Source organism: Lacerta agilis, chromosome 2 (genome assembly GCF_009819535.1).
Source record: "Lacerta agilis isolate rLacAgi1 chromosome 2, rLacAgi1.pri, whole genome shotgun sequence".
In the NCBI taxonomy this organism is placed as follows: Eukaryota; Metazoa; Chordata; class Lepidosauria; order Squamata; family Lacertidae; genus Lacerta; species Lacerta agilis.
The window spans coordinates 20073245-20085656 of NC_046313.1; the positions used below are offsets into that span (position 1 = coordinate 20073245).

Sequence of the window (12412 nt, forward strand, 5' to 3'; positions counted from 1 at the left end):
TTTTTTAGTTGTTCCCGATTTCTTCGTCACCATAGCTCAGTTCATGTGTTACTGATGTGGACAAATGTGTGTTGACTAGGAAGCAGAGCAGCACCTTTAGTGCTTCCTCCAATGCTGCATTTGTACCTATGGAGTCACTTGGAAACAAGCCCCATTAAAGTGGGACTTACCTAGAGGGATGGGCGAAATCTCCCTGCCAGGTCTTCAAGCAGGTACTGAAGATTGATGCTGTTCTAAGCTCAAGATTACCAGCACTGCTAAGTGTGCCGATTTGCTGACACTGCTGCTGGACTGAAGTGGTGGAGGGGGAGGGGAGAGATCTGGGTTGGAGGGGTACAGCTAGCAAGCTGATCAAAGGGCCATTAGTAGGTAAAGAGCACAGCTAGAAGACTGCCGCATTAACAGCATGCTTAATAACAGCTGGTACATCTTTGAGAGGAAGGTGGCATGTTTACATTATCTGTGTAAACTTTGCACAGCAAAGTGTTACATGTCTCTGAAGTCATTTGGCTGAAACTTGTGGGTCTAATGCCGAAACCAGAACTCGTAGAAAGCAAACGTTTTTAAAAAATTGTTATGGTTGACTCCCTCGTTGCATTACCAACCAGTAAACCAGATTTAAAAGTATACTCCACTGGATTAAGTATGAAAGGCTGCCTTGCCAGCATTAATTATTCTTGTTTGGCACTCTGACTCATCAGCAGGTCAGTGGAAATTTCCATCATACAAGATTTGTTAAATCATGGTTATAACCTACTTCCATTAGGTGGAGCTTATGGAGCAGCATTAAACCTGCTGAGCTTGTTATCAAGGATGGAGAGGGAAATCAAGACATTAAGTTACAGTGAATCCGAGTAATCCTATTATGGGTGAACCAGTAAACTGGAAATGCAAGACAAAGAATGTATGCAATCACCATGTCAAAATCTGGAGGTTATGAAATATTTTTAGCAAAGGAAATCCAATACAAAGCTAAGGTTCATCATCCTGCCTTCCACCACAGACCAGGCAGATGAGCTTTGACACTGGAAATTTTGTTACTGTTACTTTATTAGCCCATCAGGTTTCCCTGTTGCTGCAAAGGCTTTGTATTACACTGAGAAATGATATTTTGTCTCCTAAACCGCCAAGAAAAATGTGGGGAGGGGGGGGCAGTTAAGTCATGATGGACTGATAAAAACATCAACATTGTGGGAGCTACTGCCAGTCCACACCAACCCATCATTTTAAACCATTTAGTTGGATAGCAGCTAGAGCGAAACGAAGAGCTCAAAGTAGTTCAACGGCAGGGGTAAGCCACTTCATGAAGCCTTTCTTGTCCTTCCCCTCCCCCCATTAGATAGAAAGCATTCACCACTTATCGTCAACTTGCTTAATTTATTTGTGCTCAGAATCATATAGCACACTAATTGTGTTTTCAAATATCTTTATTGGAAGGCCATGCATTGCCCCCAGTTGCTGTATTTCAAATCACTGTACATTTACTTTGTGAAAACACTGGCTGCATTTTCTAGTACAAAAAACTAAAAATTGTTCAGGAATGTAGAGAATATTCAACTTAAATAGCGGAAAAGTGCACCATAGTTAACAGCTGCACTGCAGACGTGTCTGCATGTTCCATAAGATTTTAAATAACTATCCTGTCTCAACACACAATATAAAGAGCAATTATGAAAAACAAGACACTTAAATATACTTCTAAGTTATTGGGTATAGTTTGCTGGCATTGGATAACCTATCATTGGCGTGGTGCCAGTTGCAGGGTATGCATACTGCTGCTGGTTCATTGCACCGTGCATGTTTGCCATGTTATTCCCATACTGCTGATCATAACCATTCTGATAAGCTGGAGTGCCAGCCCTAAATCCACCCTGCATGCCAGCTCCTCCAAAGTTGTTTCCAAAGGCAGTTCCGTTACCAAAACCTTGAGCACCATAGCCACCATTCTGAGCTTTTGCACCGAAGTCTCTCTTGCCCACTGCACCATAGGTTCTTTCAAAGTTTTCCCTCTCTCTAAAACCAAATCCACCTCTTTTGCCCGCAGAGTATCTGTCACGTCGGTCACCTCTGGAACGACCTGCAGAAAAATCAGGAGGCAAGTTAAGAAAACTCCTCGTTACAATTTAGAACCTCCAACTCTTAACAGGAGCAAGGCAAAAGTTCTTTTTGAAGTTTAAAAACAATACAACAACAAAATAGGACTAGAACTAAAAACATCTTTACTGGTTACATATTTAAGCACTGAAAGCTACTGTTAAAGAGTTATTTTCTACTGTGGTATTACAAGGAAGATCCATTTTAGGGCAAAAAGGAATTCTGATGTCCATTAAATAACACATGCATATGGAAGAATCAAATGCTAGAAATATTGTACTAAGACAAGTTAATATTTACCTGAACCTCTGTCTTCAACCAACTGGAGCAATTTTGGGTTGATTGCCTGATTTGCTTCACGAAGTACAGAGATGAGGTCGCTTACTTGCTTTATATTGTTAGGTGTAAAGAATGTGTATGCTGTGCCTGTTTTGGTACTGCGGGCAGTTCGTCCAATTCGGTGGATATAGTCCTCAGAGGAGTTAGGGTAGTCATAATTGATGACAAATTTCACATCTTCCACATCTGTAAAGTGTTGCAGTGTGGCAAAAAGCAATGTACAAAATTTTGCACACCACAACAGCCAGATGAAAAAGCAAGTTAGACAATAATAGATTTTAAGATGGTAACTGCTGTAAAGAATGTTAATTATCTATTCCTGAAAAAATTTTAAAAAATAAAAACCACAACACCTGAGATCATGGATGCTCTCTCTCCTCTGAACCTCTTTGCAATTCACCCCGTGATCTAAATCCTTACCAGAGTGCCCCTAACAAGTCAAGTGACATCTGAATGCTTCTTGCAGTAAGACCAAATAAGTTCACAGTAGCCTCTTCCGTGTGCTCCCAAGGACCTCGGTATAAAAAAATGAGGTCTTGCCACACACTAGAAGCTCTAATAGAGGGCCACACTGCTTGTCTTGCCAAGACCTTTCAACCGCAGCTGCAAGAAAAACATACCTGTCCCCGAAAGGTCATCAAGTTGTTTTCATGCACTGTGTCTCGTCTAGGCAAGCGCTTCCAAGAAGCCAGCGTTCACTTGAGTGTGTGTCTCTCTCTGGCAGGTCTCGACATGACGGTTAGGGTATAGGTGACGGAGGAACTCCAGGTTTGAAAAGCCACTGCTTTTTCCCACCCCAACTTGTAAAATTGAGAGGTGGACTTTCAAATTTCATGTGCCAGTACTCACCAATTTGTACAAGGCTCAGTACATTTTAAAGCTGCTCTCTCTCCATTTCAAAGGTTGGAAAAAAAACCAGAGATCACTGTAGTTTAATTATTCTTCGACATTTCAGCAAACTCACTGAAATCCAAAGACTCACGGACCACAGCAAACAGTATGCACACAGACTAAACAGCAGTGCACCATGGCAGTCATGCAAAGCATGGAACAGTAGAAATAACCGGGCAAAAGTGAACCGTGAATGATGCTACCGTTTGAGAGAACAGTTTATGGGCTCGTAGTTTTTGTCTTTGCCTTTTGAAGATTACTGGCACACAATGTTCAACTTTCACCTCTCTATTGGACTGGAAGCGTCCAGACGATCACTTCCACTAGTCCTCCATCCCCCTCGAGTCCTCCGATTGTCATGCCTAGGCCTTGCCACAAAGACTGCACCTTTATGTGAAAAAACTTAGAAAAATGCAGAGGTTAAAGAAAGCAACGAACTTTCTTTAAAGTTGTCTGTCACCCAAAATAGTTGTACTAACCTAGACCTCTGGAGGCAACATCTGTAGCAATCAGGATAGGAGCCTTTCCGTGTTTGAATTCTTAAACAAAGAAAACTGTATTAGTAAAAAAAACATTTGGTATTCTAGCAGAATAACCTTCCGCCCACTCTGAATTACTCACCATTTAGAACCCAGTCACGCTCCTGTTGACTTTTGTCACCATGGATACCCATTGCTGGCCACCTGCAGTAATATTTACCGTCACATAAGTATCTTTTATCAAAGTCACTAAATTAACCAGTAGTACATTAGCAGTGACATTTTATTTTGTCCGGCACAGCCAGTAAACACACATGGCACCCCTACCCCAGCATGTTCTTCCACTTTTATCAGGAAGGCACTTCTACAGTCTTTATCCTGCTACAAAATTCACACTTCATAAAAATCTACTGGGAAATGTTGCTCTTGAAATATGGGATTACATTCATCCTGACCTGACAGTTCTGGAAATTGTGGTAGGGAGACATAATTGCTTGGGGTTCTGCAGCACCAGCATGGGTACCATGGAATAAGCTACCCCTCCCCACATTTCAGGTATACAATTTTTTCATATTTAAATAACTGAATTATTCCTTCAAGTGCCTATGCTAATTAGGTTCACTGGAAATATTTACCCATCTCTCCTCATTTTTCTAGTAAGATCATCACATCTTCTTTTGGTCTCCACAAAGACAATAGTTTTGTTTTCTTTCTCGCTCATTATTTCTTCCATCAACCGAATAAGCCTGTTGCAAAGAAACAGTAGTATCAAAAAATTTCAGAAGTATGGGATTTGGCACATCTTGCTTCAAGGGAAGCTGTCAAGCTCTAATGCAAAGGACTTCAGAGTATGACATTTAAAGATCTGCAGAATGCTTCAACTATTCTTTCAACAGAAAGCATTTCCAATTTTACTTACTTATCATCTTTCTCTACATCATGACATACATCCACTATCTGCAGAATATTGTGGTTTGCACTTAATTCCAGTGCGCCAATGTTGATGTGTACATGTTCTTTTAAGAAGTCTTCTGCAAGCTGCCTAACTTCTTTGGGCCATGTTGCACTCCACATCAGAGTCTGCCTGTCAGGCTGGAAGTAAATGGATATTTTTTAACACAGTCAGTTGCCCAGCTCCTGGAACTAGCAAGTTCCTGGGCACAACTTCCCAACTGTGTCCAATAAAAGTGTGAACTTACTCTAATCTGTTCTACAATTTTTCGAATCTGAGGCTCAAATCCCATATCAAGCATCCTGTCAGCTTCATCCAGAACGAGGTAAGTGCATCGCCGGAGATTGGTTTTTCCAGCTTCCAAGAAGTCTATGAGCCTACCGGGTGTTGCAATGCAAATCTCCACACCTGAAAGCAATATATAAGGTACTTAGTAGTCATTTCTCAAAATGATTTTGTACTCTTTGTAGCTTATAAGCTAGCATGGTGAGGCTTAACATACTAAAACGTTGCTCAGCTGTCATTTTTATACCTCTTTCCAGGTCACGTATTTGTGGTCCCTTAGGAGCACCTCCATAAATACAAGTAGACTTCAAACGGCAGGCTCTGCCATATTCTGCAGCCACTTGCTGCACCTGTTGAGCCAGTTCTCGAGTTGGTGCCAGCACCAAACACTGTGAACAGAAGTACAAATATAGTCATACTGTACTCTGGGTAATTTACTGGTACAGATTGCACTGAAAATGACAGGACATTCTATTTTTTACTTCATTCTTCAGAGTAAAGTAAACACTGGTGCAGATTCACTTCAGGCAGTGAAGTTCATTACAACTTTATGCCTTTTGGTTAGCGTTTTTCCATCTGTCTGCAAGTTTGTGGTGGACAAATAAGTCATGGCTTCAACAACTGCTATGGAAGATGTAATGGACTGTATTTATACACTGGCCACTGGAGGGGGTCATATGGAGCAAAGCAAAACATATCAATATTGCAGTGGCAGTACTGTTCAGTGGCACTCTAGGAAAAAAAATGGAAGCTGCTGAGAAGACCCAGCAGCTTAATAAAAATGAAAGACATGAGCCCAAAGATAAAAAATCCAAACTTTCAGCTCGATCTTATCACAAATACAAGTTTCTACAGCCATGACATAAGCTCTCCTTACTCCTGCCAAACAACAAATTTCATGTTGCTCAATACTTACAATGGGCCCATCTCCTCGTTCTAGGAATGGCTGGTGGTTTATGTGTACTATGGCAGGCAACAGATACTGTTGGAAAAAAGGAAGAATCTTAGTTCAAGAAAAAATTTTCATTCATTTAAATCATCTGAACAGCTAAATAGAAGTACTTACAGACAGTGTTTTCCCCGATCCAGTTTGTGCTACGCCAACCATATCCAGTCCACTCAAGGCAACAGGCCAACCTTGTGCCTGAATAGCAGTTGGTTCCGTAAAGTTCTGTCTCTGAATAACTTCCATAACGTTTGCTAAAATACAAGGAAGTATGTTAGTTAAGTCTGACAACTTTATTAAAGAGGTGTATACAAATATGTATTTATTACCAATTAATTTACTACTTACCAGGAAAGTTAGCTTCATAGAAATTCATAACTGGTTTTGGACAATTGTGGCCTTTAACTGTGATCTCTTTTCCTGCTCTGTATTGTTCAATCTCTTGCTGCAAATTAAAAAAAACCACAACTCATCAGGAATAATAGTTACTGAAGTCACTAAAACAATGATTTAAGCATGCTTTAAGCATGCTTTAATTACAGCACAATTCAAGCAACATTGTCTACAAATTGAGTTTTCATACCATAGGACGTCTGGCAACATCAGGATGTTCCTGGTAGAAGTTCTTCTCAAATTTAGGAAGCTCATCTAGATTCCATTTTTTCTTTGTAAGCTTTTCTCCAGGGTTCCCAAACTTCTTCCCACCTAAAGATCCCCCTCGACTTCCTCCAAAACGAGGGCCACCAAACCTGCCAAAGCAAATTTTAATTCAGCGTCTCAAGTAACCGTTGTTAAGGGACATATTAAAAAACGACCTCTACATCTGTGCACCCCATAGCTTCCAACCCAAAAGATAAAAATACAGTAAGGTTCTGAACTAGTATGATACTAGAAAAGAGAACTTAAGTTTGGTTAACACTTCAAAAACAAATGTCCCCATCGGTAATTGCCGGGCACTCCCTCTTTGCGTCAGGCTCCTAAGTGGGCGGGGATGGTTATGAAACCTACAAGGTTCCGGTAAGAAGCTAGCTTTTTCAAGCGGCGGGATTAGGCTACTTCTCTTTTTAGACACATATACTGTAAATGCTTCATTCAGAGCCGGGAGAGAAATTCGAAGCACGGCGCTTAGGGCGCCTGCGCGCAGCCAAAAGGGCTTCTAAATCCCGCTTAGTCTACCCCCCGCCTAGCCTTCGTTCCGTAAATTAATCCCATTTCTAGACTGGGCTTTTTTGTCCGGGGCGCGTGGCAGGGGAGAGGGGTGGCGGGGGAGGCCGCCCGCCCAAACGCGCCAAGCCGCACACAAAGGAGGCCGAGAGGCGTCTCCCTCCCTCCCGCTTTTGTCTTTTCCGTCTACGCCACATTTTCTAGTCGGCGCGTCCATTTTGACGCCGGGGCGGGGATAGAGAGAAGCAGACGGAGGAGGAACAAAGGCAGCCGCCGGCATTTTGATTTCCCCCTCGGTCGCCGCATGGCGGGGCCAGCCATTGACATCCGCCCGCGTCCAGAGACAAAAAAAAAGGGAGGGGGAAAGGGGAAACCGGTTTCGACGATAAGAAAAATCCCAGTCCGCACGCCCTTTCCTCCCTCCTGCCCGCTGCGCTTCTCTTCCCCACCCCCCACCTAAATCGCCCTTCCCCCCCCCCAGCGGAACACCACCCTCAAATTTCCCTCCCGCTCCTCGCCCCCCCCCACCCCGCCCATCCTAACAATCAGGCCTCGGTCAGCGACGACATCCATGAGGCGGTCGCTCTTCCCTCTCCTCCGCCCCCTCCCTTCATTCCGCGAGCCTCGAGCGGTCGCCGGGAAACGGCTGGTTCTAGTCGCCGCCATTTTAACGACCCCGCCATCCCAGCCCCAGATGGTATTTTAAGACGGGAGCCTCGGGAGCCGGCCGCGAGTTAAGTGAACCGAGCCCCTCAGGCTCACCCGCGGTCCCTCTCACTGGAATACCCAGGCATGCTGACGGCGGCGGCGGCGGCGGCGATCAAGACGTCGATGAAACGGCAGGGACGGTCCACAAGCGAAACGCCGATGACGAGGGCGACTGAATGGGGAGCGTCTGGCCGAGCGGATGCCGGTTATATACCCGGCGCCGCCGCGAATGCCGGGAAGCCGGCTCGTGACGTCAGCGATGAGCTTGTTCGCGCCCTGTTCCCCCGCCCCCGCGCGCAGGTTCCAGCGGGCGGAAGATTCTCTGCTGTTCCTCGAAAGGCGGGGCAGGGAAGGGGGGCGCTTGCGCGCGTTCTCGTCCTCGAAGCCGGCCGGCGTGCCGGGTGGTTATAAACGAGGCCAAACGGAAGCGGCTCTCTTTGTCCGGGCTGCCATCAACGCCGGCCCAGGAAGAGTCTCGGCTTGAAATGACCTGTAGGGCTTTCCTTCCCCGCCCCCTACTTTACGCTACTCCCCCCATTTAAAAGCGAAAGGAGGGTCGCCCCCGGGAAGAGAAATACCGCGCGATTAACGATAACGGTGAACTCTTCCCGGCTTAGGGAGCCTTTCAAAGCGATGGTAATGAAGGAAGCTCTTCATAGCGCATATATTTCCAGGAAAAGTACAGCACCCACTATGGGCGTAGCCAAGGGGGGCAGCTGCCCCCACAATCAATAAAAATCTACATATAGCATACTCAGGTTCTGCCCACTAACAAAAGGCCTACCCTCCATGGTACCCACTTTGGAAAGTCAAATCCTATTGTCAGGGCAAGAGGAGTATCTTTCGAACCCATGACTGCACTGCATTTAACAGTAATTTCAAAGTTGCGCATCCCTGACCTGATGAGAACCCGATCCTATTTATTTTGTGCATCATGCTCCTCTTCAGCGAAGTTGCTTCTAAATTTCAACTGCAGACTGATCTTTCTGCGGAAATAGTGTTGCCCCAAGGTAACAGGCTCATTCCCCCACTCCCAAGCACCCTCCTCTGTTCCCTTTTTGCTTGCCAAAAGAGTAGCAATATTGTAATGGCGATTTATTTTTTCTTGATTGTAGTTCAGAACATGAAACAACAGGTTATATGGATGGCATCGGTGGTACGAAAGCAGCACAGCAGATACAGAGAGGATGCAACACAGGATAGAGGGGAAGGACACAACCCTCTGGATGATGACAGCAATCATCACAATTACTAGAATGTCACAGGCCAACTTGCAGCACTGAAAAGAGTCATTGCAGAGGTGACTGCCACAAGTGCATATGAGCTGTAAAAGGGAAAGAGAGTGCACACATTTGTGTTTTTAACTGCCCTGGGGTTATCTGATGGAGGGTGAGCCAAAACAGGTATTTAAAAATAAGTAAGACACATGGCATAAGACCATAGCATTCTGTTCTCACACGACACAACACACAGGAAACTTCAGGCTGATCCACACCCTATATTTAAAACACATCTAATACACTTTAAAAACACATGACTTCCCCAAATCCTGAGAACTGTAGTTTTTTTTTTAAGGTGCTGGGAATTATAGCTATGGTCTCAGGGTTTTTTGGAGGAATGATGTGTATCAGATGTGCTTTAAACATTTGGTGAGAACCTATCTAAAGACTACCCATTGGAAACAAGATGGCAGCACAAAATTATTATTATTAATAATAATAATAATAATAATATACTTCCCTTTATCTGTAGATCTCAGAGTGGTTCACAACATATATAAGATAAAAAAGACAAAAGAAATAATAAAAATATGAAGAACTCCTCCCCCCACATTTTATTATTTTTATTTACTCATCCGAAACCTATTTTGGTATTACAGTATCCAGGAATCAATTCAGTTTGAGTAAGGCTGCAGAACATGACTGGAGTGCCAGGAGTTTGTATTATAAAGGAAAAATTATGATTGGAATAGACAAAGAAAGTGCACAGAACCAAGCAAAGAATACCCATACAACAAACAAAACCAAAAAGCAGAGTAACAGTACAGCAATTATCAGATATCCTAAAAGACCTTCAAGCCTCTGGATAAAGATACCAGTGGGACTCCCAACAGCAGCTACAAACAACACCATTTAAGTGCAGAATCCATTTTTGGACAATGAGAGCTGAGGTCGGGTGTATAAAATCAGCAGTGCTAATACTGGTGATTTAGCACCCACATACCCTTGTGTTGTAAGAATTTAAGGTCTTTTATTTATTTATATAAAATATATATTAATTCACCAAGCAAACACAGGAAGAACAGGCCTCACACCATTTTTCACTCCCAAACTGACTAACTGTATCTCTGCAAAGAGGAAGGAGGTGAGCAGCCCTCTGCCTGAGTGATAATCTCTGGCATTCTGGTGGGCCATTTCCCATGGATTTGGCCCAGGCTAGATCAAAGGACGGTCATTAGCCCTGCCTGCCCAGGACAGGAAACCATGAACACTTTTGTTTTGCTGAAGTGTGTGTCTGGGAGGGGTTCAAGGAGGGATGGCACAGGTGTGAGAATTCTCAGGTTACCTCCTCTGACCATCCCAATTTGTGATGTAATTCTGATGTATGTATGATGTTTGGAGGGGTGGTCTTGAGCTGGAGGGGGGCAATTTCAAAAGTCTATATAGGAGCTTGCGCTCCATTGTTCGAGGTATTTTGCTTGCAAAACACCCTGCTGCAAGTTTTCTAATACCGGTAAACAAGGCCTTGCTTTGGGAGACTCGGTATTGTCTTTGTCTTTGTGCTGCGTTTTTGGGAAGGGGCTCTTAAAATATAGCGCTATTCCTGGGGATATGGACTCCCTTCTGGAGATGGACCCAGTTACAGAATTTGTATACGGTAACACTTGTACCCCCATACTATACCTACCTTGGGAATTTCAAATGATCATAGACACTGTGTGTGTGTGTGTGTGTGTGTGTACACATGTGTACACTAGTTGAAGCGTCAGCTAAAGGCTTACAACAGACTCAGGGATTGCATCATCAAACCAATAACCACACATGGAAAATGAAAGCAAAAACTCAACGCTAGCTCCAGTATGCAACAGGTCCCAGATAAATTCCCCAAGCATAAGGCTTTATTTCTTCAAAAGTTTGTAGCCTGGATGTTATTAGTCCTATCAGTACAGCATAAAATAAATTATAACAGAAATCCACCACACCCCTGGATCTTAAAGCACCAGCAGACTACTACAGGGAGAGGTACCACTTCGTGTTTTCAGTTGCAATATAGCTATGGCTTTAAAGGTAATATCAGCAACTTAGATTGAGCTTGTAAATGAATATGCAGCTGTTGTAAGAAATTACGGTCATATATATATATATATATATAATGTTCGTAAGTGTTCCAAGCAAACAAGGCCACGTGTCTGAGGCAGACAGGTCTCACACCATTTTGACTCTCAAAACTGACCAAAGGTTTACCAAATGGGTCTCTGCAAGGAAGCAGGGGTGAGGGATTTAATTGTCCCAGGAATTAAAGAAGATTACCACCTCAAATGTTGGGAAAGATGGAGGGCACAAGGAGAAGGGGACGACAGAGGATGAGATGGTTGGACAGTGTTCTCGAAGCAACTGGCATGAGTTTGGCCAAACTGCGAGAGGCAGTGAAGGATAGGCGTGCCTGGCGTGCTCTGGTCCATGGGGTCACGAAGAGTCGGACACGACTGAACGACTGAACAACAACACCACCTCAAAGGAATGGCCAGGCTACTGAGAAAAGGCAAAGCCTTTTTGTGTGATGTAGGTGTGATGTATCTGGGGGATGAGCTTGGGGCTGCAGCGCTTCTGTATGTGTGAGGTTTCTGGGGGTGGCCCAGGCAGCCCTTTGTTTGGGGTCTTCTTCCCTGCTCACCTGTGTGTGAGGAAGGGATCCTGTTGCAACAGAACAATAAAGATCAAGTTTACTAGCTGCTTTGCTTCTATTCTCTGGTTGGCCTCTCTTTTTTACTCCTACTGATGGAGAACCTGCAAAGGACATTACAAGGGCTCTTGTGTACCCCATAAGGGAATAAGGGCAGATTTTTTTCTTACAACACAGCCAATGCAGTTGTTTTAAGGATCAGTGAAATATGAACCATGCTAGCCATACCTATTAAACATCTGGCAATTGCATGCAGCACTAATTGACTCTCTGGCTTCAAGGATAATTTTTGCAATAATCAAGAGAAAGTTACCAAGGCATGGACCACTGTGGTCAGACTATCCCTGTCCAGGAACAGTTGTAGCTGGTGAACTATGGTACTTGAAACTGGAAAGATACACTTCTCACCACCAAGGCCTCAAGTGATAGTGCTGTGTCCACGAATACCCATGAAGTACATACACGGGTTACACAAGGTTGTAGCCAGTGCTGAAATGAATGGACCCAAGTTAGCCATATTCATTGATAATAATGGGTCTACTCCAAGTACAACCTACCATAAATCAAGATACAGGATCAGTACTTGGGCAATGCCCAGGACAGTGAATATTACTTTGGGATACTGCAAAACTACACACAATTGTGTAGTTC

The 12412-nt window shown here is 43.9% G+C and overlaps 1 protein-coding gene across 4 annotated transcripts; it reads right to left on the minus strand.

The window, feature by feature from the left end:
* Positions 1 to 1409: 1409 nt before the first annotated feature.
* On the minus strand, positions 1410 to 8064 carry DDX5 (DEAD-box helicase 5). 4 transcript variants are annotated; one of them, XM_033138864.1, is made up of 13 exons: positions 7913 to 8064; positions 6570 to 6735; positions 6335 to 6431; positions 6107 to 6240; positions 5957 to 6022; positions 5288 to 5429; positions 5003 to 5163; positions 4723 to 4895; positions 4439 to 4549; positions 3946 to 4010; positions 3804 to 3863; positions 2395 to 2619; positions 1410 to 2077 (listed from the first exon to the last, which is right to left on the minus strand). In XM_033138864.1, the coding sequence occupies exons 1-13, from the start codon at positions 7942 to 7944 to the stop codon at positions 1704 to 1706; spliced, it is 1806 nt and encodes a 601-aa protein (XP_032994755.1). In that variant the 5' UTR covers positions 7945 to 8064; the 3' UTR covers positions 1410 to 1703. The 4 variants fall into 4 exon arrangements, with proteins under 4 accessions (XP_032994755.1, XP_032994753.1, XP_032994754.1 ...); XM_033138862.1 differs by having other exon boundaries at positions 7937 to 8061; XM_033138863.1 differs by having other exon boundaries at positions 3946 to 4007; positions 7937 to 8060.
* Between the last annotated feature and the right edge of the window lie 4348 nt (positions 8065 to 12412).